The sequence below is a fragment of the Gopherus flavomarginatus genome, chromosome 2 (assembly GCF_025201925.1).
Source record: "Gopherus flavomarginatus isolate rGopFla2 chromosome 2, rGopFla2.mat.asm, whole genome shotgun sequence".
Classification (NCBI taxonomy): Eukaryota; Metazoa; Chordata; order Testudines; family Testudinidae; genus Gopherus; species Gopherus flavomarginatus.
The window spans coordinates 43,633,593-43,660,202 of NC_066618.1; the positions used below are offsets into that span (position 1 = coordinate 43,633,593).

The 26,610-nt window shown below is 42.5% G+C and overlaps 1 protein-coding gene across 1 annotated transcript in view; it reads left to right on the forward strand.

Moving 5' to 3' along the window:
* The window catches only part of FAM171A1 (family with sequence similarity 171 member A1), a 125,251-nt gene that overhangs the window by 83,899 nt on the left and 14,742 nt on the right, over positions 1 to 26,610 (forward strand). Inside the window, exons 4-5 of the mRNA XM_050939544.1 lie at positions 6,725 to 6,883; positions 14,502 to 14,678. Of these exons, the coding sequence (XP_050795501.1) occupies positions 6,725 to 6,883; positions 14,502 to 14,678 (336 nt within the window). The remainder of the gene's footprint in view (positions 1 to 6,724; positions 6,884 to 14,501; positions 14,679 to 26,610) is intronic.

Consider the following 26,610-nt stretch of genomic DNA (forward strand, 5'->3'; position numbering starts at 1 on the left):
CTCCAGTTGTCTTTAGTACTTAGGTGAAACTCATATCAAGCATCGCTGTCAGATCTGCCGCCAGTTCAAGCCACGTATGAAGAAAGACCGAGAGGCCAGGTTAATGTGACTCCTGATAGTGGTTGTGATGCTCAGACCCTTCTCAGGTCTGAACTGGTCAGACTCGGTACACAATGCCTCTGCATTGATATGAAGTGCTCTGCTCATCGTAAGAGACTCTTGGCACTGTTCCCAGTCACTGGCTGACGGGGCGGGGGGCATTTCCCCACTCTAAAGAAGGCCAAGCATGGGGAAAGCAGTGGAGTGCAACCTGAGTCTGGCCACTTCTCTTCCCCCACTCGACAGGCTGTATGGTTGATGCCGTCCTGTTTGCAGATTCCATTGAGTGGTCCTGGATCAGCCAATGGTACCGGAGGGACAGCATAGCACCAGCAAGATAGAGGTGCTGTCCACTCTGGAGGCATTTGTTGCAGCCAGAGACTTGCTGGTGCTGTCAGTACCACCATTGCCAGCAGTCTAAAAGTTGGCATCTTCTGCCAGTGAGCAGAAGGGAGCATGTTGCCCTGAGCTCCCATTCATTACTGGGGCCATTGGTATCATCTAGAGGTACCAACCTCTAGCTAGCATCTAGAGGTATCATCCCTGTTAGCATCAATGCAGGATTCCTCACCTTGGCATCGATCCCTGGATCCTCAGCACCAGCCCTTGGAATTGATTGGGTACCATACCTCCGTGGTCTCTAGAGGAAGGCTCAGAGTCAGAGTTGTGCACCCAGTTGAGGAATCTCTACCAATACCCGCCCCCTTAGTCCTACGTGATGGGGGATCTCGGTGGGGGGCGGTATCTACAAGTGGGCACTGGCCTATGCAAATACAATGGTTGTTTTGGAACTTGGGGGCGCTTCCCCCCACTACCAGATCCCCCCCTCTAGATGCTCTTCCTTGGTGGTGTCTGAGAGAAGGGCTTCTCCGTCTGACTGAACAACACCTGACCCAGATTTCAGTATCAACCCTGATACCAACAGTCAGGACTTAGACCCATGGGATCAGCATGGTGCAGAGGAAGAAGAGGAGGAACCCCTGCTTGTGCAGGCCTCCACCTCCTCCACCCCAGATGAGGAAGTGTCAGGGCCAGGCATGTCACCCCGCCACCCCAAAAGACTTTAAAGCTCATCAGGAGCTGTTGAAAGAGAGTGTCCTCAAACCTAGGACTGGAAATGGTGGTAAAAAGAGTCCTCCCACAGCCTAGTAGACATCTTGGCTGCTGTGGCCACGTCAAAGGTGGCTCTCCCTCCTTAGTTAAAACCCTTTGGTAAACCCCATCCTCTCTGCCCCCCCCACTTCAAAGAGGACAAAAAGAAGTACTTTGTCCCCACCAAAGGTTACTTGTACTTCCTCCCAGCCCCAGGGTCTCTGCATGTATCAGCAGCCAATGAAAGGGACAGGCAGGCGCTGCAAGGGTTGAACCCCAAAGCAAAAGACTCAAAGAAACTAGATTTCTTTGGTAGAAAAGTTTATTCTATTGGTAGTTTACAGTTTCACATCTCCGACCCACAGGCATTGCTAGTGAGATACGACTTCAACATCTGGGACTCAATGTCAAAATTTAAGGACTCACTCCCTTAGGAATCCAGGCAGGAATTCTCTAGAAGAAGGGAAGGTGATAGTCAGGGCTTCCTTGCAAGCTGCCCTGGATGTAGCAGATAGATCTATGGTGCCATGCTCTTGGCTCCAGTCCTCTGGCCTACCAACAGAGGTCCACCGGTCCCTTCAGAACCTCCTGTTTGAAGGGTCCTTAGTCTCCTCAGAACAAACAGATGTGAAACTCCCCCGGCCTGAAGGACTCCAGAGCCACCCTCAAGTCCCTGGGTCTGTATGCCCCGGTGCCTTCGAGGAAACATTTCAGACCAAACAGCCCACCTGTTTCTCATCTATGCTGCCCTGTCAGGACCCGCACAAAAGGCAAAGTAGAGTCTTTAGGCACAGGCAACTTCCCCTATCCCCATCAGCATTACTGCCTGCCCTCCCAGACATGCGGTGGGTGGGGGTGGAGAAGGGGCCCTAAACAGAACATTTGATGGGGGTCCAAGGGCATTTACTAGTTCCCACTCTGGATCCTGTCCCCCTATTTTCAAAGCATTTATCCCACTTCAGCTTGGCCTGGTTGCATATCACCACAGATTGTCGGGTATTGAGCATGGTGGAAGAGGGGTTTACCCTCCAGTTTGTTTCCACCCCACCCTCCCTCCCATCCCTCTTCAGGGACCCTTCTCACAAGCAACTGTTAGTCCAGGAGGTGTAAGCCCTCCTCTAGCTAGGAGCCGTGGAGGTGGTTCCTTAGGACTTAAGAGGGAAGAGGTTTTACTCTCGTTATTTCCTATTATAAAGGCCAAAGGTAGTGTCCAAACCATTTTAGACCTGTGTGACCTCAAAAGCTATCTGAAAAAGCTGAAGTTCTGCATGGTCTCCCTGGCCTCCATCATTTACTCCCTGGATCCAGGGACTGGTACACTGCTCTCAGTTTGAGATGCCTATTTCCATATCTCCATTTTCCAAGGCTACAGAAGGTTTCTCAAGTTCTTTGTGAACCAGACCCACTGCCAGTTTGCTGTCCTCCTATTCAACCTGTCGGCAGCCCCATGGGTCTTTATGAAATGCCTGGCGGTGGTGGTGGCCTTCCTGAAAAGACGAAGGGTGCAGGTTAACCTGTACCTCAACAACTAGCTGATCAAAGGCCAGCCTGAGGCCCAGTGAAGTCCAGTATCTACCTCATTCAGGCAACCTTTCGAGCACTGGGCCTGCTGGTGAACAATCAGAAGTCAGCCTTCATCCCCATACACAGGATAGAGTTTATCATAGTGGTGCTCAGTTTTACAGAGGCCAGGGCTATCCTCCCAGAAGCCTGCTTCCAGACGATTGCACATGTCAAGGCCTCCCCTGTCATGACAGTCCATTTCTGCCTCAGATTTTTAGGTCACATGGCCGTATGCACATATGTAATGTGGCATGCGAGGCTGTGCCTCAAACTCCTCTAAGTTTGGCTGGCCTTGATGTACTCAACAAATCGCCATCATTTGGACTCTGTGCTCACAGTGCCCGCTCCGGTCCTCACCTCCTTCGACTGGTGGAGGGATCCTTAGTTGGTGGGCTCAGGTGTTCTCTTTGCCAGGCCCCATTCCTAGTCTTGAATGCTTCAGAGCTAAGTTGCGGGACTCACATAGGACACCTCAGGACTCAAGGCCTGTGGTCCTCAGAAGAGCTCTCTTTTTACATATAGATGTCAGAGAGCTCAGAGCAGTTCCTCGAGCATGTCAGGTGTTCTTACTCCACATTGCAAACAAGGACATAAGGGTACTTACAGACCACATGGCAGCCATATTCTTCCTCAGGCAGAGAGGGACTCGTTCTTCCCTCTGTCACGTGGCTACTTGCTTGTGAGAGTTTTGCATAAAGCACTCAAAGCTTCTCACCTTCCGGGAGCCCAGAATGAGCTGGCAGATCACCTCAGCAGGTCTTTCTCCACTTGTAGAGCTGTTTGCAACCAGGCAGAACAGAAAATGTCACTAGTTTTGTTCTCTGCACAGCCACAACCCAGGCACACTCACAGACGCCTTCTGCCTTCTTGCTCCCTTGGACAAAGCACCTGTTGTACGCCTTTCCCCCCAGTCCACTCATGCACAAAATCCTGCTGAAGGTCAGGCTGGAGAGTGAGGGTTATTCTTATAGTCCCAGCCTGGCCACCTGCTTCCCTGGAAGTCAGCACACTGCTAAACCTGTCAGTAGTGACTCAGATGCCACTCTCTCCCCTCCCGGACCTGATCTCTCCAGAGCATGGTTGAATGCTCCACCCAAACCTCAACACCCTCCACCTAACAGCATGGAAGTTCCTTGGTTAAATCCTGCGGAGCTGGCCGCCAGGTCTTGCTAGGCAGTGGAAAACCATCCACCAGAGCTACATACCTTGCTAAAGCAGCAAAGAATCCTGTGGCACCTTATAGACTAACACACGTTTTGGAGCATGAGCTTTCGTGGGTGAATACCCACTTCGTCAGATGCATCCGACGAAGTGAGTATTCACCCACGAAAGCTCATGCTCCAAAACGTGTGTTAGTCTATAAGGTGCCACAGGATTCTTTGCTGCTTTTACAGATCCAGACTAACACGGCTACCCCTCTGATACTTGATACCTTGCTAAGTGGAAGCGTTTTTCTGTTTGGTCATCACAACATGGCCTCTCACCCACTCGGTCATCTCTTCAGACAATACTGGTGTCTCTGCTTCACCTGAAACAGCAAGGTCTAGCAATTTCATTTTTAAAGAGGATCTCACAGTGACTTCAGCATTCCACCCCCGGTGGATGGATGGCTGTTTGTTTTTCTTGCACAAAATGGCCATTCATTTCCTCAAGGGTTTAGAAAGGCTGTACCTGCAGATACGGAAGCCTATTCCCCTGTGAGACCTAAACTTGGACTTGTCAAAGCTCATGGGCCCTCCCTTTGAGCCCCTGTCACATCTTTCCTGAAAGGTAGCTTTTCTAGTAGCAATTACTTTGGCCAGGAGGGTCTCAGATATCAGGGTCCTTACTTCAGAACCCCTGTACACAGTCTTCTTTAAGGACAAGGGACAGCTTTGCCCTCGTCCTGCATTCCTCCTGAAAGTAGCTTTGCAGTTTCACAATAATCAAGCTATTTTCCTGCTGGTTTTCTTCCCAAAATCTCACGTGAATAGAGAGGAGCAGTGCCTCCATACATGCGACGTTGGACTTCACCCTGGAGTCCTATGTCGATCCACGTTTTGTAGATCCACGCAGCTCTTTGTGCTGATAGCAGACAGAATGAAAGGCCTACCCATTTTAGCTCAGAGGATTTCATCCTAGATTACGTCATGCATTTGCATGTGCTATGAGCAGGCAGACGTATCTCCACCAACCATTTGGGCCTCCCATTCCATGAGGGCACAAGCTTCTTCAGCGGTGTTCCTAGCCCAGGTACTGATCCAAGACATTTGCAGAGTGGCAACCTGGTCATCGGTGCATATGTTTTCTTGCCATTATGCTATCATCCAGCAAGCTAGTTTTGCTCACCAGGTCGCAATCTGCATGTCCATATCTCCAAGCCCGCTTCCTACGGTAGTGCTTGGGAGTCACCTAATGGGAATGGACATGTGCAAGCACTCAAAGAAGAAAAATGGTTACTAACCTTTCCGTAACTGCTGTTTTTAAAGATGTGTTGTGCATGTCCATTCCAGGACCCACCTTCCTACCCCTCTGTCAAAGTTGACCTGCAAGAAGGAACTGAGAGGGTGTAGGGTCAGCCAGACTCCTTATACCGCACCATAGGTGTGCAATACCAGAGGGCCATAGAGTCGACCTGATGGGTTCCGCTGAGGGAGAAATTTCTGGCAGCTGTGCATGGGGTGTACACACACCTAACGTGGAATGGACATATGCAGCATATCTCAAAGAACAACAGTTACAGAAAGGTTAGTAACGGCTTTTGTGGGGTTTTTTGCTCTCCTCTAGCTCTCCACACCACTGATGAACTTGAGCCTGAGTGAATATATGATGTTTTAACTAATAAATCATTGGTTAAGCAGCTTGACCTTTTTGAGAGGTAGGGGGACAAGTTTTTATAAAATCACCCAGTTTCCAGATTCTCTTCTCCAGAAAGAATAGTGATCCATTGCCTGCAGGACTGCCCAAGGTTAGAAGCATCCCACATCCATCATTTCTTCTGTTAGCTACAACTACCCACGTTAAACTCTGCTTCCCTGGAGGATTGCTTGGGCTTCTTTTGGATAGGACGGATGAATGGTAGCTTGAGTCACATGCTTATCAGAAATGGAGGGGCATTCCTGATATTGAAGAACTGAGCAGAGTCTAGGGCTTGATGAAGATTCTTCATTTGAATTTTGTGTATTTGTTCATTCATTCGCTACACTTTCTGACCAGCATCTTACAGATTAGCACCTCAAATGATAGGTGTGTAATCTGTTGGCATGTATTTTGTTAGCCTTGGCCTTCAATTTTACCCAGGTTGTTTTTAATGAAGCTATCCCATATTATATTTACTTTGTTTACATATACTATAATCCTGTTTTTTCCTTAATTTATCTTTAGCAGTAATTTGCACTGTGATTTAAATAATCATTATCTTACTGTACATGTAGTGAGGTGTTGACTGGACCAAGCCATTATAATAAAAGCAAAGTCAAGAATTATGGAATAAATTGGATGGAACTACAGATAGAGTACTCGTTTATTAAACTATTACCTTGAAGACTTTAGGTGAAATAAACTTTTCTATTTCAAGTGAAATAATAAGAAATTAAGCATAGATAGTAAATTGCAAACTTTTTTTAGATTTTACATGCATTACCTCTATATTTAGTTTGTTTTACCAGCATTCATTGTTGGAGGTGTGCAAGGAAACTTTTAAAAAGTAAGACTAGGAAATATTTTTAACCCCCCCTAAGATATTAGGTATCTTTAAATATTTTACCTAGTAACACTTTTTGTGACAAAATATCACCCACCGCAAAGTAAATTCAAAAATGCGGTATTATCTTCACCTTCATAGTAGCTCATTGTTGCATCTGTCCATCACACAAAGATTTTAATTTGTAATGGAAATGTTAAATGCACTTTTAAAGAGCTGTTCGATATAAAAATATACGCTCCTAAACTATCCACACTCCTTGGATAATGTCACCTTTAATTTTCACAGGTGCACGGATTCAACCACGAGTTCACTTTCAAAGGAGAGCCCTAAAGTTGCCTGAGAACACCAGCTACAGTGATCTGACAGCATTTCTAACTGCAGCCAGTTCACCTTGGGAAGTGGACAGTTTTCCTTATTTACAAGGATTAGATGGAAATGGAACTGGTAATCTTGAGTATCTATCTTTGTTTTTGTTCTGAGTTGATATTTATTGGAATGTAGTTTTGGGGGTTTCAGTTTCTTTTTTCCATCTATCTGTCATTTTCTCCCTTCCCCCCACAATAGACCTTTTTAATTTAAAAAATATTGGTTCAGCTGTCTGATCAAAATACTGTTTCTAAAAAGCAGTAGTCCACATGACAACGTTCCCATGCAACTAACACTAATAGTTCCCCGTGTTGGCAATCTCTAGATAAGAGTCCTGGGTTGAATCAGCACGGAGACTGAATGTCCTTCCCACCCCTTATGTATGGTCCCTGCTTGATGAAGTTGGAGGCTCATTGACGTTGGTGGGTGAATAGCTTTCTTATGTTGCACCTGTCATTTGAAGACTAGCTTCCTCGCACGTCAGTTTGAGTATCTTTTACAAATGCTACATTTATCTTAAGTTTTAAAAATTGAGAGATGTGGGAAGGGGAAAAGATTTAACCTTTAGATTCTGCAGCATTATTCATCTCTAATTATTCCTGTGCCCTGAAGTCTGTACAATGTCCATATTCTAAGAATTTAACGTTCTGCAGCATTGTGCTGTGCCAACAAAGAGTTGTTTCAACAGTCTTGTTAAATGCAGAGTAATTTTGGATCCTGCTTTGGCCAAAAGTGTTCAGATTCTTCTGAAACAAAGAACAACGCTATGAAGAACTTTTAATAGAAACAGCCTCCAGTGGACTTTGAACTTTGAGTTTTTAGTTATTTTGTTTACATTCTTAACATCTTGGGATGGCAGCAGGTGAGGCAATTTAACTCTCTTCTAATTTAGTCTCCTCTGGGTGCACTTGTTTCTTCTAGTTATTTTATGTTATTTCAAATATATGCTTAAGTATGTAAGGTGTGTGTTAGTGAACCTTGTGTATTTCTTCCAAGAGAAAATGGTGCGATCTTCCCCCTCCTCTTTGTTTTTCCTCCTTTCCCCTCTTACAACTCTCTCCTCATTCACAGATGCAGAGGTTTTTTCCTGCTCTCCTCCTCTAACCCCTTCAGTTGCCTGTTCCATCTCTGGATCTCTCTATCACCAACACTCATCTCCTCCTGTTACTCTTTTGCATATCCTCTCACTCTGCTCTCCTCTCACAGAGTCAAGCATGCTGTAGTCTCTCCCTTCTTAAACCTACCTTTGACCTCACTTGCGTCTTCAACTACTACCCTATCACCTTTTCCCCTTTAAGCTCATTGAACGCGGACTACAATTGCAGTCTGGAGTTCCTCTTCTCCAGTTCCAGCCTAAACCCTCTTTAAATCAACTTCTGCCTCATGCATTACACCAAAAATATTGCCACCAAAGTCTCTAATGACCTTCTCCTAGTCAGAGCCCAGAACCAGTACTCCATCCTCATCTTCCTTGACCGGTCAAGTGCCTTTAACACAGTTGACTATCTTCCTCTTCTCGAAATCTTGTCCTCCCTTGGCTTCCATGTCTCTGTCCTCTCCTGGTTAGTCTTCTACCTCTCATCGCTCCTTCAGTGTGTCCTTGGGATGATCTTCCTCATCACCCCTCCACCTTTCCCTGAGGTCTCCACGTGGCTCTGTCACTGGACTCTTTCTCTTTCTCCTCCACACCTTATCTCTGAGTAATCTCATCCATAAACACAAATTCTGCTCCTTTTCCTATGCTGATGACTTTCAGCTCTCCCTCTCTACTCTGACTTGTCTCTTGTCCAACATAAAATCTCAGTCCTTCTCTATTACATGGCCTTATGAGTGTCTTCCTGTCAGCTCAAGCTCAACATGTCTGCTAACCTCTCCATCTCCAAGTCTCCCCTGCTGCCAGCTCTTTCTCAATCATTGTGCACAACACAACCAGCCTGCCTGTCACTGAGGCCCGTAAACTGAGCATCGTGCTAGACTGAGGCCTCTCTCTATGTCCTTTCATCCAGGTTATGACTAAATCTTGCAGATTCTTTCTGCATAACATCTCTAAGGTTCTGCCTTTCCTATCCATCCAGAGAGTTAAAACTCTCATTCAGGCTCTCACCAACTCATCTGTCGATTAGTGCAACATCCTTTTCTGTGAAATGACAAATGTAATCTTGACCTACTCATATCCATTCAGAATGGTGCTGCAAAGACCATTTCCTAGCCAGTCACTTGTCATCCCTCTCTTTACATTCATCCTCTGTGTCCTCCTTCTCTATCACATCAAACTTAAGCTGTTTGTCTTCTCTTTCAAGACACTTGATGGCCTATCCCCACCCTACCAATCAGCTCTCATTCACTCAGCACATTATAGTAGCCCACTTGTTAAATTTCAAACAAGCATCTTTGTGGTCTCTCCCATGCTGCCCCTCAGACTTGGGAGGCGTTACCCATAAATATCTACAAAGCTACCTCACTAACCTCTTCCACATCCCTTCTCAAAACTCTTCTTTGCCACAATGCCTACAAAATACTTGACAATGGTTAGGCTTCTGGTGCACTGGGAACACTGCCTGTCATGCTTACCAGTATTGTCTTACTGTTTCCTTGTACCCTTCCAATGGTGTCTCTGCAACCATCTGTTGTCTCTTGTCTTATACTTAGTCTTTGCTTTACAGAACTTCCAATCTATCTTTTTGTTCTGTCTGTACAGTGCCTAGCATAATAGGATCTTGGTCCAATACTAGGGCTCTAGGCATGATGATACTACAAACGATTTATTACTGATGATAATAAAAATGGGGTTGTTGTATGAATACTATTTGCCAGGAATGTAAAGTGCCTGATATAGTGTCCACAGGCCATTAAGTAGCCCCACTGTATGAGAAGACCCAAGTAGAGTAAATTCTTTGACTCCCTCCTGTGTGTCAAGCTGGGCATGGCTTTATGGGTACACACTTACTCTACCCCCCACCCTATGCCACACACACTTATACTCTCACACATGGACCCTCCATTCAGGGAAACATCTGTGGTTGAGGAGGAGAGACTTGTATTCAGCCATTATTAACCATCATGCGAAAGTATCCATCTCACTTTAAAACTAAAAAAACTGAAAAGAGGTTGGAGGTATGAGAAGAGAATTTTACATAATTGCAGTGCAGGCAAGTTGCCTTCTACTCATACTTCTCTTTCTCTTGGAGAAATGTTAGACAGTCAAACCTTCGGCTTGGATAGGCTACTTTGTTATTTACTTTTTCACTTTCCTGAGTATAAACCAATAATTTGCACGGGAGGAAGGGATTCTTGCTGAATAGAGTTGCTCTCTTTGTCTGTGTCTCTGCTAAATTTCTCTCTTGTTTAACTACGTGCAGTGAACTCAGGAGCATTGCAATCTGGTCCTCCCATTGTTTAAATGTGTTACACCTGATGGCGAGTGTTTATCCATTGTAACTTTGTAGTAGTTTAACTAGAAACTTTCCGTTTGAATTCAATGGTACTTTCCAAGGAGTTCTAACAATATACAGTTAGGAGCAATACAGTTAAAACCCAATACATTAATCAGCCTGTTCTGAACATAAAAATATAAAGGACTTTGTATGCAAATAATAATAAGCCTGTTGTGTCTTGGCTTATTGCTTGTATTAGTAGCATATTGTGGCGCACAAGGCTGGTTTCTAAACAAACAGCACAAAAACCTCTGTATTCTACAGTAATGGGCCAAACCCCTGTAGCAGGCAATAATGTTTTCTCAGCATTTGGAGCTATTGCTGTGTAATATTAGCTTATTTATAAAGGGTGAATTCAGAGTCACTAAAAGCATGTATTTTCCTCATAGATTTGAGGTCACCAGGTGTCAAAACATAAGCTGACATTCATTGCAGTCACTCCTATTTAATCTATGCATATACTTACCAACCCCCCAGCATCTGTTTCACAAGCATTCAGTTAGCTTACCTTCACAACACAACACAGTCAGCCGGAAACGTAATTTTTAAATGAAAGTTTAGATTCTGTGGAAGTAGATGTCCTAGGCCTTTTTTATTAGCCAGTGGACTGTAGAAACCTGCCTGCTTTCTTAGAAAGTCAGCTCTTCAGCCTGAGACTGCTTGAACACAGTGTCAGAAGGAATTATGTTGCCTTAAATAGAATGGAGGCAAAGTTCCACTAGAATGCTCTTTTTTTCCTCCCAGCTAACTATTGATTTTCCAGTCATAGGCACATATATAAGCAAAATTCAAAAAAATATACAAGTAAAATGTATTACATAATTTATTTTCAGATATTAATATTGCGTTTTATAATCCTTTAGGTGATAACATGCTTCATTAGGGATTTGAATATGAAAAAACTGCCCAGGTCATGACCTCCTTTAGTAATTAGAAGTTATTTCTCTGTCAGATGTTGACAACTCATGTCTTCCTGAGGAAGCAATGTATTCTATGCTAACACAGATAACATATGTGGTTATTGTAAATTCAAATGCTCTGATTCGGGTTATTGTAAATGTAACTGTCGCTCAGTAAAACGCAGTCTCGATCTTACAACAAGCTCTCTGCCAACGGAAAATTTGCATAGTTGTCTCTTGTATTTCAACAAACAGCTAGTGTTAATACAATCTTCTTGATGAAATAATCTGAAGTACTGTGATACTTCACAATTACTTAGGCTTGGTCTACACTACAGCATTAGACCAATGTAAGGCAGCTTATGTCGACCTAATTATGTCATTGTATACGCTGCACCCTTGTTCCTGCCGACATAAGTGCCCTACTACACTGACATCATAACTCTGCCTCCATAAGAGGCACAGGGCTTATGTCGGTGTAGTTAGGACAATGCAACATCTGTGTGGATACTGTAGGTTACTTATAGCGCTGCTGGCTGTCATTCTTGTCAATTTCACGGCTCCATGCTGAAGCATGAAATTGACAAGAAAGTCTGGTGGGTGGAGGGCTCCAGCTACAAGCTGGCTGCCCACAGACTCCCTGCCGGGCCCCTGCCTGGGCTCCCCACTCTCCAATGGGAGCCCAGGTGCTGCCCTGAGGCTCCTGGCTCCCACTGACCCAAGGCTCCTGGGGCTCTCTGCTCCCCGCCAGGAACACAGGAGCCAAGAGCTGGGTGGAGAAGGCAGCTGTGCTCCTGGCAGGGAGCCAAGAGCCCCTGCAGCTGCTGTTCTCCCTGCGAGGAGTGGGGAGCAAAGAGCAGAGGGAGGCAGTCCCCAGGCCGGGAGCGGGGAGGCAGCCCCCAACTGGGGAGCCAGGATCCTTGAGGCAGCTCCCAGGCAGGGATTGAGGAATCAGGAGCCTCATGGCAGCACCCAGGCTCCCAGCAGGGAACCAGGAACCCAGGGGCAGAGCTGTGTGTGGAGCTAAGAGCCCAGGCTCTCAGTCCCCCATGCTGCCCTTCTTAAGTCAGTGGAAGTGCTCCTGGTGAGGACATGCACCACGAATAGAAGAAGGGCAGTGTGGATATGAACCACTGCAGTAATTACTGTAGTGGCTGTAAATCGACCTAATATAAGTTGACTGAAGTTTTTAGTGTAAACGTGCCCTTACTGTTGTGTTTAAGGTGCAGAATGGATGATTTAGGAGAATGACACGTGTGGTCTTACGTTTCTAGGTCACTGTTTTTTATATGGTCTAGGTCAGTAGTAATTGAAAGTCATTTCCCTTGTGTGTCTATGTGATGGCCTACATGAAACAAGTTGGTGGTCTGAGTCCAGTTACTAATGGACACAGCCCCACATGACAGAAACTACCACTGAGGTAGGTACCTTTAATAAGCTTATTCGAGAGGCCAGAGTCTGAGCCAGTATGTAGAAAGGAACAACCCACTCTCCCTCTTAGGGTTTTCCTTCAAGAGCAAGTTGAAACCTAGCATCAGGGCAATGTCAGGGTTGTATTTCACTACCGAAGTCCATACTGTCAGTGTGTCTGGAGAAATGGTGGTGTCATGCAGTGTCAACTACAGCCATGCATGTATCTATGCCATGCCAAGAGTCCTAGACCATTGTGATATCAGATATAACTCAACCAGTCACCACCCTTACTCTACAGCTAACTTGTATGCAACAGTTTCGTTGTTTGTATGAGGGAGACTGCACAGATAGATAGTGGATTACTTTGCTCAGTTGCCACACCTGTGCACCCAATTGCCACCCACACAAAGCAACACAAATCTCTTAGCACAATTTCCCTAGACACAAATCAACACCACAAATAGCACCAAACACACACAGCCCCTAACCACAGCATACTCCTATTCACCAGCTGCACAAATCACACAGCCCAACCCAAACACAAATCAGCACAGCCAGCCACACAACAATACAACAAGCACATGCAATAACCCTAAACATCACTCTGAGGCCTAAAAGGACGGTAAAGTCAGTGTGAAGCAATGGAAACAGCTACAAGCATGGATGAAAGCTTTTTGTGTTTAGAATATCATCAGGTTCAGTTATCATGGGAATTCATAGTCTGTGACTGTCCAGTTTTTAAGTTCTTTTTTGGCTTTTTAACAAACAACTCTTTGAGCTCTATCTGTGCAATAGCACAGGCTTCCAGGTACTAGTAAATAACAAAAAGGAACATCTCAGATCATGGGAGTTGTCAGTCTGGCATCTTTTGTAAGTGCTGAATTTTTTTTATATTTTATTAGTTTGGTAAGGCCTTGACTTTGGTTAGCTGACTTTGTCAGTGAGAATAATGGTGTTCAATAAAGGCCATCCCTGAAATCTTATTGACTTTTAGGAGTCATAGTAAAAATCTGAATGCATCTGAAGAAGTGGGTATTCACCCACGAAAGCTCATGCTCCAAAACATCTGTTAGTCTATAAGGTGCCACAGGATTCTTTGCTGCTTTTACAGATCCAGACTAACACGGCTACCCCTCTGATAGTAAAAATCTTGTATGCCTATCTGTATGCCCTCGCTGTACTGAAACCTCATGCTAACAGATACCTGAATTGTGATACCACCCATTGTCTAGAGATCCCATTTCATGTTTTAGATCAGTAGGTGATCATGTCTGTGCTCTGGCAATCTCTAGGTTTAGTGTTTTTTAGATGCTCACTTAAAAGTTTTGCAGGGAGGTATGAGATTATTTCCCAAAGGTGCTGCCATCTGTAGTTCTTTCCTTTTCTTTAGTAGCTCTCTTCCACTTTCTGCTCTATGGTCATAGACGCATGGGTTTATAATGTTTTTTTTTTTTAAATCAAATACATTTTGATTAATACTGTACTTTGGTGGGTGATCATTTTTAAACATAAACTAATGATCGCTGTGTCTAATAAATTCTTTAATATAAATGGATCTAAGAAAAATATTATTACAGATCATAAAAATGTATACAGTTTGGCTTTTAATTTCAGTGAAGAAGCAAAGCAAAAGCATTCTTGAATTTTAAAACAATAGTTAACATTGTCCTCTCTTATACTATTGCAAATTTTGGCCATTAGTGCATTTAAATTATGGGCTATATGCATTTGCACTATGCTTGTGCAAATCTTCTTAAAGAAGAATGGAAAGAAGAAAATGTATTTAAAAAAATATAAAATACTTCTTGCAAAGATTATCAGGTGGAAAATTAAGAAATTTAAATGCCAGTTTTCTGGCAGTATTAACAGGTTAGCTTTAATTTCACCTTCCCTTGATAAAAGATAATATAATGTATAATAATAACATACCATTATTCTTTCACTTGATAGGAAATAGCACCAGGTATGACCTTACCCCTGTCACTGCAGTCAGTGTTCATTTACTCAACAGTGATGGGACTCCAATCCCAGTGAATGGTCCCATCTACGTAACAGTGCCTCTGCCAACAAACAGCAACCTGAAGCACAATGGCCATGTTCCAGCATGGAGATTTGACCAAAAATCTGGTAAGCAGTATTTTGTAGTGATCCTGCAATCATTTTCATTCCTCTGAAGCTTGCTTCTCACTGTTTTTCGTTTAATGTCCCTTTTAGAGAGTATAAAAATCTGTTTTCTTGGCTGTGTCTAAAAGTAAAATTTGTATTAATAAAGGTACATGATTAGGTATTAAAAGCTAAACAGTTGCGTATGACGTGTATTGTTTCCATTTATAACTTTTTTGTGTAAACTTTGTCAATATTTGAATGGTGTTTTGAATAAAAAATTAATCTGCTTTTAAGTTATCTAACAATGTAGATTTCAACATCTGGAAGGGTTTTGTACATCTAGATTAACAAAAATCAGTTGTGAGCAAATGAGAGGCACTGAACACTTTGAAAGGATGAGAAATGCCATGAACATACACTGTCAAACAAAATGGACTGAGTTGTCTCTGTTGCTCTGTGAAATTCACTGCTTGACAGAAAGCCAGCAGAAGGCATATATATTATGCAAACTATGTTTAAGATTTAAACCCTCATAGTTTGAAGTGGTGCATGTGCCTCATGCTGGCCCTCTGTACAGGAGTAAATCTCACCTTGAATGATTTAATTGGCTCCTGAAGGGTTTATCTGATTGAGGAGCAATTTCAGGAGGAGAAGAAAGAGGAATGGAGGAGGAGAAGAGTAGAGATTAGAAAGAAAGAGAAGTGGGAAGTCAGAAGCATGGATTTCCTGGAGAGAGAGAAATTGTTTAGGTGCTTCTGGCAGGTGAGAGATTTGTCTTAAATTATGATACCTTGTAGAAAATTTCAGAAACAGAAAAACAAGTATGAAACCATTTTTTCCTCAAATGAGCATTTGGCTTATCTTCTGCCTCTATTAACTGAAAGCGTATCTTGGGTTTTAAAGTATCGTTCCTAACCAAAAAAAAAATCTGTTAGAGGAAATCTGTTAGAGAAAAAAAATTGTTAGAGGATTTATTTAGAAATGGCTTTGAACATCCTGCAGAACTTAATAAAGAAGGATATGTCTTCTGTAGAATGTTTAGATCAAATTTAAAGAATGTATTGGAGAAGGCTTTGGAATTTTTACACAAGATGTGAAATAGCTGGTTTTCTGTTTACCCCTAGCTAATTTGAAAATCCTTCTCTTAACTCCTACTTACTTGATCTGCTTTTTATAGCACAGTTAGCAGTAGGGTTCATGCATTCAGGTTCTTCCTGAAGCTGATTTTGATTTGTGATTCTAGAAACTGTTCTGTTTTTCACTTGTTCAAAAGAATAGGAAGACTGACTCATTCACTTTGCACACAAGAAGCTGTCCATCCCTAATCCTTCCTGTCTGCTGCATTATAACTGAAGCATGGCTCACTGGTAGTTACTGTAAAAGATTATGATTTTGATTTTAAGGTGACTGCTGATTTATGACTAAACTTCCATGTCCCAATAGTGGGGCAGTAAAAGCTCTCTTTGTTTTTCACTATTGCATATAAAGGACTAGATACCCACAAAACTGAGTGACTGGCTAACAAAATGGCAGATGAAATTTATTGTTGATAAACTGTGGCTTGGAAAACATAATCTCAACTATACATACAAAATGATGGGATCTAAATTAGGTATTACCAGTCAGGAAAGAGATCTTGGAGTCATTAGGGATAGTTCTCTGAACACATCCACTCAGTGTGCAGCAGCAGGCAAAAAAGCTAATAAAATGTTAGGAACCACTAGGAAAGGGATCGGTAATAAGATAGAAAATGTCATAATCCGCTATATAAATTCATGCTACATACACGCCTTGAACACTACATGCAGTTCTGGTCACCCCATCTCAAAAAAAAAAATATTAGAATTGGAAAAAGTACAGCGAAGGACAACAAACAGGAATAGGAATATGGAAAAGCTCCATATGAGGAGGGATTAAAAAGACTGGGACTGTTCAGTTTGGCAAAGAGACGACTGTGAGGGAATATGCTAGATGTCTATCAAATAATGAATGGTGTAGAGAGAGTGAATACACAAAGAACCAGGGATCGCCCAATGAAATTAATAGGCAGCAGGTTTAAAACAACAAGAAGCACTTCTGCACACAACACACACAGTCAAACTCTGATACTCGTTGTCAGGGATGTTGTCAAGGCCAAAAGTATAACTGGGTTCCACCAAGAATTAGATAAATTCATGGACGATAGGTCTATCAATGGTTTTTAGCCAAGATGGTGAGAGATGAAACCCAATGCTCTGGGTGTCCCTGTACCTCTGACTGCCAGAAGCTGGCTCTGGACAACAGGGGATGAATCACTTGATAACTGCCTTGTTCTGTTCATTGCCTCGGAACCACCTGGTACCAGACACTATTGGAAGACAAGGTACTGGGCTAAATGGATTATTGGTCTGACCCAGTATGGCCATTCTTATCTTCATCTGAGTCCAGTATGCACTGGATGTAACTGAATTGGGGTAACTGGTGCCACAAAAAGGGGCTGTTCGAGCCCTCTCAGTACTTCAGCTGGTTCTGTATTGGCTGCATATACAGATGTGCCATGAGGCTAGTGGAGTATTGCTGGAGACTTTGATGCTGGTGGGCGGATGACGTACAGACCATAAGAAAAGTGCTCTGCACTGATAGTCATTCAGAACCGTCAGGAAATTTAAAGTCCAACTTCTTCATCTCTCTAGCTGGTAGAGACTGGGAGTGGTACAGGAGAATCAAGAACTCATTTGCGTAGTGGGGACAGTGACCATAATACACAACCCCACCATTTCTGGCTGAATAGGAACATCATTTAATAGACTCCAGGAAGGAGTCCCGGTCCAGAAGTATGATGGCCAAGAACACTGGGAATTCAGTTCTTCCTTCAGTTATGTGGGTGTAAATCCTGTTGAAATCAAGGAGCTTTATGGGGTTGCATGTCAGGAGTGAAATCAGTCTAAAGTCTCAGTTTGTTTATGTATAAAGAGAGAAAAATGTAGCGACCTTCAAGATTCTGACAGGACCAAGAGAAATCTTAGAAGAGAAATGGCAAGACAACTTTGATAAATTTCTTCCAAATATCCCTTACTTTCAAAATTATAATATCAGTAATATTAAGTAAAAGTAACTCCCATTGTTGGCTGAGATTCAAAAGAAAGAAACCTACAATCTCCGTAAATACCAAACACACATTTGCGAACACAGCAAGATGATGGACTTGCATTTTGGCATATCTTTAGAAGACATGACTCCATAATGCTAATGCACCTATGCCTGCTATTCCCAGTACTTACAGTTGCTGAAGAGTACAGAGTACCATCATGAAAATAAAGTTGGATTCATTAATTTAGACAAAACTTCTCAGGGGCATAATTAGTTGCTGTTTTATTTTATTAATTATTCAAAGGTACTACTGCTTTAATTTGCTTGATGTGTCAGGCATTCAAACCAGTACATTTGTTTAGTAATGAAACATCTTATTTGGAACAGTATGAAATAGATAAAGCAGATTGTTATCAGAATAATTTTTCTGATTTCCCATTCCACCAGTGTCACTGGAACAGCTTTCACTTAAATATGTGTGGTTTCCCCCCCAAATACCTCCTACAGGGTAGAGCTTATGGTAACAAAAATGCAGACTGCCCATGGCAAACAACCTAAAAAACTGTCAATTTTGGCCAATGTAAAGAGTCATCTCTCCGCTCTGTAGAAGAAAGTTCTGGTGTTTTGAGTCTAGAAGCCTGTGTTTCGGGTCTAGAAGCCTCTGGGTTTGTATAAGGACAATGTTTTCCCAGCAAAATTATTGAATCCCGAGGATGAAACATGTCTAATATTTCTCTCTCCATGCCAGACACCTTTTTAGAGTCAACTATACTGCATACAAAAAGAATGAGGAGTACTTGTGGCACCTTAGAGACTAACAGATTTTTTTGGGCATAAGCTTTCGTGGGCTAAAACCCACTTCATCAGATTCATGGAGACTCCATGCATCTAAATATCCATGAGACCCACCATAATTTGGGACCCTACTTCTAGATGATGTCATGGTATCCTCTCACACTGAGGATAGCCCAGTTATTGGAAGAGACCAGTAATAGCAATGGGTGATTCAGTTATTAGAAATATAGATAGTTGGGTTTGTGATGACCGGGAGAAAAGCATGGTAAATTGCCTAGCGGGTGTGAAGGTTGCAGATTTCATGAGATATTTAGACAGGCTTATGTATGGTGCTGGGGAGGAGCTGGTGGTTGTGGTACATGCAGGTACAAATGACATAGGAAAAAGATAGGAGAGAGACCAAATTTAGGCTGCTAGGTAAGAGATTAAAGTCCAGGGCCTCCACGTTAGCATTCTCTGAAAAGCTTCCCGTTTCCTGAACAGGGACAGAAAGACAGGCAGAACTGTAGGGGGCCATTGGATGATTGGAGCGCTAAAAGGAGAATTCAAGGAATATACAACCATTGCAAAGAAGCTAAGTGAATTCTTTGCATTGCAGCTGATGCGAGAGAGGTCACCACACCTGAGAAATTCTTTTTAGGTGACAAATCTGAGGAACTGTCCAGATTGAGGTGTCCATAGAGGAGTTTTTGAACAAATTGATAAATTAAACTGTAATAAATCAGCACGGCCAGATTATATCCACCCAAGAGTTTTGAAGGAACTCAAACATGAAATTGCAGAACTACAAACTGTGGTATGTAACTTATTGCTTGAATCAGCCTCTGTACCAGATGACTGGAGGGTAGCTAATGTAATACTGATATTTTTTAAAATGCTCCCAAGGTAAGCTTAACTCCAGTACCAGGCAAATTGGTTGAAACTGTAATAAATAACAGAATTTTCAGACACACCTGAACACCAATATGTTGAAGAGTCAACATAGCTTTTGTAAAGGGAAATCATGCCTCACCAATTTATTAGAATTCTTTGAGGGTGTCAACAAGCATGTGGACAAAGATGAAGCAGTTGATCTAGTGTATTTGGGCTTTCAGAAAGTCTTTTTAACAAGGTCCGTCACCAGGGCTCTTAAGCAAACTAAGCAGTTGTGACATAAGAGGAAAGGTCTTCTGATAGATCAGTAACAGGTTAGAAGTAGGAAACAAAGGGTGGGAATAAATTATTGGCTTCACAATGAAGTGAGGTAAATAGCGAGATCCCCCAAGGATCTGTACTGGGACCTGTGCTGTTATCATAAATGTTCTGGAAAAGAGGGTGAACAGTGGCAAAACTTGAAGGTGACACAAAATTACTCAATATAATTAAGTCCAAAGCTGACTGAGAAGAATTACAAAGAGATCTCATTAAACAGAATGACTGGGCAGCCACGTGGAAGATGAAATTCAGTGAAAGTACTGCACTGTATGTACAAAATGATGTGGTGTAAATTAGCTGTTACCACTCAAAGAGATCTTGGAGTCATTGTGGATAGTTCTCTGAAAATATATGCTCAATGTGCGATGGAACCATTAGAAAAGTGATAGATAATAAAACAGAAAATATCATAGTGTTACTGTATAAATCCATGGTACTGCATGGAGTTCTGATTGCTCCATTAAAAAAGATAGAATAGAATAGGAAAAGGTACAGAGAAGGGCAACTACAATGATAAGGGATATGGAACAACTTCCAGATGAGAGATTAAAAAGACTGGGACTGTTCAGCTTAGAAAAGAGACGACTGGGGCGAGCTGCGGGGTGGGGAGAATATGATAAAGGTCTATAAAATCATGAATGGTGTGGAGAACGTGAATAAGGAAGTGTTATTTACCCTTTCACCTAACACAAGATCTAGGGGTCACCCAATGACATTAATAGACAGCAGGTTTCAAACAAATGAAAGGAAGTTCTTCTTCACAGAATGTACAGTTCACCTATGGAACTCATTGCCAGATGAAGTTGAGAAGGCCAAAAGTATAACTGGGCTCATGGAGAATAGCTCTATCAGTCGCTATTAGCCAGGATGGTCAGGGACGCAACCCCATGCGCTGGGTGTCCCTGAAGGTAGAACTGGATGACGGGATGGATCCCTTAAAATTGCCCTGTTCCGTTCATTCCCTGTGAAGCATCTAGCATTGTCCACTCTGAGACAACAGGATACTGGATTAGGTGAACCATTGGTCTGACCCAGTATGGCCATTTCTATGTTCTTACCATTTGACTGGCTTCTGCTTCACTGTAATGTGCTTGGTTTTTGTTTGTTTGAGAAAATCCTTCAGGTCAATCAGTTTACATTTCAAGTACTAAGTAAGAGGTGGGCAAACTTTTTGGCCTGAGGGCCACATTGGGGAATAGAAATTGTATGGTGGGCCATGAATGCTCACAAAACTGGGGTTGGGGTCAGGAGGGGGTGAGGGCTCTCGGGTGGAGATGAGGATTTTGGGGTTAGGAGGGTGTTCTGGGCTGGGATTCAGAGGGTGGGGGGAGGGGTTCAGGGCTGAGGCAGGAAGGGCTGGGGATGCAGGATCCAGGGTGGGGCTTGGGATGAAAGGTTTGGGGTACAGGAGGGGGATCAGGGTTGGGGGTGGGGGTTGGGGCATGGGGAGAGGCTCAGGGGTGCAGGCTCCGAGCAGCGCTTACCTCAAGCTGCTCCCGAAAGCAGTGGCATGTCCCTTCTGCAGCTCCTACATGTCGAGTGGCCCTTGACCCTGCTAGAGCTCCAGAGTGGGGCTATGCTGCTTCCAGGAGCCATGTAGTGCAGCCCCCAACCCTGTGCCCCAGAGCAGGGCCATGCTTTGGCTTCCAGAAGCCATATGGTGCGGCCCACGCCCGGGCTGGAGTGGGTTCAAGCCATGTGGTGCAGCACCGGAGCGGGGCTAACCCGCGTGGTGAGGCCCTTGGCCCAGCTGGAGCGCCAGAGCAGGGCAGGCCCCAGACTCCACTCCCCAGCGGGAGCTCGCGGGCTGGCTTAAAACAGCTCATGGGCCATAGTTTGCCCATCCCTGTACTAAGTCCTATTCTCTGTGTGGTGTGAAAGTGCTTGCAAATGTGTGTTTGGTGTCTAATTTTTCAAAGTATATGACAATGCATAACTAGATATCCAGGAGTGCATAATGTAGAGATCAGGATTGATCCCTCAGTGAAGCTTTTGGTACATCCAATTAACACCTTAACCCCAAAGAGTCACATATGGCTTGTCTTGGATGTAATGGCAAGGGATTCAGGGGTGAGGAGGTTAAAACTTTTTTTTCCTTTTTTCCCTTAGTAAAATATTTATGTTCTTCCATGCTCTAATGTTTAAATGAAACTGAGTGTAGCTCAGTGTCCTGTTTCAGTATATTTCCTTTTCCCTGAACACTTAACATACGTCTTGGACATAACCTTGTTGTCTTTAACTTACCAGCTTCTGTGCAGAGAACAGAACGTATTCCATGATGAATGAAAACTCAACCATGCATTAATGTAAAGGATAACAATGTGGAAGGAAGAAAAATATCTTGGGGATCTCTTTTTACAAAGAAAGATGTTTTATACACTGGAACAGTACAGTACTAGTGCTTTGACTGCATATAATCCTGCTCGGTGCCTATCTGCATCTTCATATGCCTAAATACCTTTGAAAATCTCTCCCCAGTTAAGTCATTGGCAAAATGTCTTTTGATTTCAGCGGGGTCAGGGTTTCATCCCGTGTGTCTTAATTCCTCACCTGTAAAATGAGGATAATACTTCCTACCCTCAAATGGGTCTTGTGCTTGTGAATACATGAATGCACAGATACTGGTGTTGTGAGTGCCACAGAAAAGTTCATTAAATATAAATTTGAAGTAGGCTTTTATTTGTTTTTACTAGGTAAAGTAATTCTCACATGCTGAGGAGGATTCTAGAGCACTGAAGAATTAAAACACTTTATTGTAGATTCCAGCTGTCTGTTATACCACAAATTATTCTAAAGCAATTGACTGGTGAAAGCCCCTGATTAAACCTCTTATGGAGAGTCTAGGAGATTCAGCTGGGCTGAGAGGAGACTTGCTGCATTCACATGTTCTGTGACAGATATAGGCAAATGACACTGTCCACATAAGGTCTTACGTATTTGGCAGGTTTATTTACTGTAATACTGACCAATGAAAAGTTATGTTAGTGAGAGCTGTGGTGGATGCAGTGAATGAAGAGAATCTGTCTGCTGGGCCAGGCTGTCTGTGCACACTTGCAAGCTTTTGGTGTGATAAGTGACTGGGAGAGGAACAACTGGGAGGCATCTGGTGAGGCATAGGTCCTGGGGGAATATTTTAGCAAACATCTCAAGCATTAAGATAGGGTTCTAGAATTGTTTATATTAAAGTGAATTATTTGTAATCTTTGGTGGTATGAATAATTTACAGTTTTCTAGAAAGTCTGTTGATTTTATATGAGTGGTCTCGAAGGGTATGTATGTACAGCAAAGAAAAGCCCATAACACTTGACTTGGGCTTGTGAGCCTCTGGCTGCAGGGCTGTTTCGTTGCTGTGTAGACTTCCAGGTTCTGCCTGAGCTCTGGGATTCTCCCATCTCACAGGTCCTTGAGCCTGGGCTCCAGCCCAAGTCCGGAAGTCTGCATAGCAATGAAACAGCCCTGCGGGACCAGCCACTGGTGTCTAGTTGCTATGTAGATGTACCCTAAGTCAAGGATAGTTGGACTGCAAGAGATAATTACTGCACACATAGTGATGTACTTGCTATGAGATTTCACACACTTTGGTCCTTCAGCATCCCAACAAAACCCACTGAATACCAAAACCTCTCTGTATGTGATTGTAATATAGTCCACTTATTATGGTAACTATTTGTATTATAGTAGCATCCAAAGGCCCCAGCCAGTATCAGAGCACCATTTGCTGGGCACAGCGTGCACACACAGGAAGAAGACCTGTTCCCTGCCCCAAATAGCTTATAATCAAAGTCAGTCTGTATAACCAAATTCAAAATTCTGGCTACTATATCGCCAGAAACTATCAGGTTAGCTGAACATATGGAAATTCTCTTGCAAATTGTGAAGAGGAAATCGGCCTCTACAAAGTTCCCAGATTACACTGTGTATTACTTCTGTAGTTTACAAGCTCTTTGACAACTTGATTTTGACTTTCTTTTTAATCTCAAAACTGTCAAGGTTAAATTCCTCTTTTTAAAGATTAAATCCACTAAGGAGTACAGTTTAACTGCTTTCAAAGAATTCTGTTCTTTCCGAGTGTTGCCATAGAAATGGCAGTTACCAAAAACAGCTTTTTAATCGTGTATGAAGCCTGCATAATATAATAGATGCAAATATAATTGCAGAGTAGTAGACAGATCTCAGCTTCAGTGGGGGAAGAGGGGAGAAGCTCTTTGCTGATGCTTCACATGTTTAGCTCTCTGAGGGAGGTTTTGGCTAGCATGATCCCTTTGGAGGAGTGTAATTAAGAACATGGGTCACAGGCAGTTGTGGTTGTGTTTTATTAACACGCAATGTGTGTTTTATTGTACTTTTTAAAGTACAGAGTAGAGCTTTCAAAGCTAGAAGTGATATGAAAGAGTTTCCCCTCCCCCTTCTCTCACTGATGTACCTTATTTATTGCTTGGACAATAGTGACGGGATTTTGTGGCATAGCAAATGAATCAGAAGCATAAATGTTATGGTGATATATAGCGAAGGAGGGATGAGAAAGAAGATAGACAGGGAACAAAATTGATGCTAAAATATATTAATATGCCCAAACAATATGTTGTTAAACTTGGTGAACACAACGTATCTAATGCAAAACTGCAAAAGCAAGGAAATAAACTTCAAGACCAGGAACGTCATATACGTTGTATTCCTCCATACAGCAATACTGATTTCACTAATGCACAACTGCTATACAGTGTACACAGCAATATTAGCTCTGCCCCTCTTAGGATGCCAGACTTCCAGCTTCCCAACACAAATGTGTGTGGCAGAGAGGGGAGGTAGTCAAAGGATTCGAGACTGAGAGAGCAAGGTGGAGCTGGGGGGCAGGGAGGAGGGTTATGTTGCCTGCGACTGTTGTGGGGAGGTGTTGGAAGCTGTGAGTGTGGGAAGGGAGTGGATCTGAGTAGTGGAGCTGCCTGAGGGTAGAAGCTGGGGAAGTGTTAGTGGTAAAGCTGGAAGGGTCTCAGAGTATCAGGACAGTCTTCCTGTGTCACGTAGGGTAACTGTTAATAATTCTAAGTGAAATGTGGAAGTCACCCTAGCTAATAGTATTACAAACTCTAGGCCTGATCCTGAAACCGCTGCTCACCTACAACTCACACTGACATCAAAGGGAGTTTGAGGTGCTAATCATCTCTTAATGTGTTTCTGCCTCAGTTTCCAAATCTGTAAAATAAAGGTAATGCTTACCTACCTCAAAGGTGTGGTGTGAGGCTGAATGGATTAAAGGATGTAAAGTGCTTTGAGTTCTTTGGATTGGACGAGTTAGAGTTGCAGGGTTTTGTTTATTTACTTAATATTAGTTATATAATATTAATTGTATTATTTATTGAAATTAGTCATGTGATAAAGGAAATGTTAACGTGAATATGTTTCATATAAATCCAGAATCAGAAATTGAGATGGGGAAGGCAGAGCCAACCTTCCCATTTGAAATAGAATTATTGATTTTTGTGTAATAGAGATTTCCTTTAATAGGCCTTTTCTCTTCTCGGTTTCGGGGTGGGGGGGGCAGGGAATGAAACGATGGAAATAACTTTTGTATACAATCTGCCCCTCCCCTGCCTCAGATGCTGTTAAAATTACTAGTAAAGAAAAATATGTGCTATTGCTAAATATTAGACAAGTAATTTTATTCAGCTTCTCCCTTACATTATTAAGACAAAGGTAACAAAGGAAAACCACAGTGCTCTGTTCAAACTTCAGTCATGCATTGAACAATAACATTGTGTGATGCTGGTTTTTTGGCAGAAATATTTTAGATTCCATGTAATGTGTATTTTTCTGATAATCAGTGGTCTGAAACACACCAAATTGGTTTCTTTTTTGCCAAATAATGATGAGGTTACTAAAACAGTGGCAGGATTTAACTACAATATTCCCAAATGCCATACAACAAACGCTGTCAGGGTGGAAGAATAATGAAGATATGATCTCAGAGCATGGACATTCAATTATTGGTGTTGCCTAGCAACTTCAAAAACAATATTGTAATATTACCTTATTCCTAAGAATTGTTAAACACCTGTGTATTGTGGCAAGAAAAAATTGCATTACTGTATTATAGCAGTGACACTTCTGATGGAAAATTCCTACTTGACAATCAATATAACAAGTTGTATTTTCATGGCTTATGGCTTTTCAAAAAAAAAAAAAAACCTTGTTAGACTAAAATTTCTTATGCTGGTTGCAACCTAGTAATTTTTTGCTGCCAGTTTTAAGAAAAGCCTGTAGCTTTTCACTTATCAGAATAAAAAGTGTCCATTTACACACTTGAAGAAAATTGGGGCTTCTTTACTCAGAAGAAGAATGTAAAGGTTAATTTCATAAGCGTGCCATAGACTTAATTCTCAGTGAGGGCAAGTGCCTTTTGACATGTCTAAAGAAATTAGTCTTAGAAATAACCATGTTAGCAATATTTGAATATCACATACAGTACACATATGGTTTAATAGCTTAATGTCCTATCCCATTCTCTCTAACACATGCATTTGTTTTGAACCCTACATTTATAGACAGTGCCATCCTGTGTGAAATCACAGCCACTGAAGAAGAAATCATTAGCTGAATAAAAATTAATTCTTATTAAGAAATGTGTATTTATTACAGCTAGGCTATCGTGTGGTAATAGTAAAAAATAATCCTCCTTTCATTTCCAAGTCTGTCCAGTGAGGATAATACTATGCATAAAAAGTAAATCAGGATAGTTGGCTTAATTTGATTTCTTGTTAATTAAATCGTCCATTTTATTTGTTCATACCACAGGAAACAAATCATTTGCATTGTAAGCACAACTTTGATCCTCTTACTTAGAATGCCTTCAGCAGATCTGGTTGGATAATTCCATCACTGGTCATTTATTAAAAAC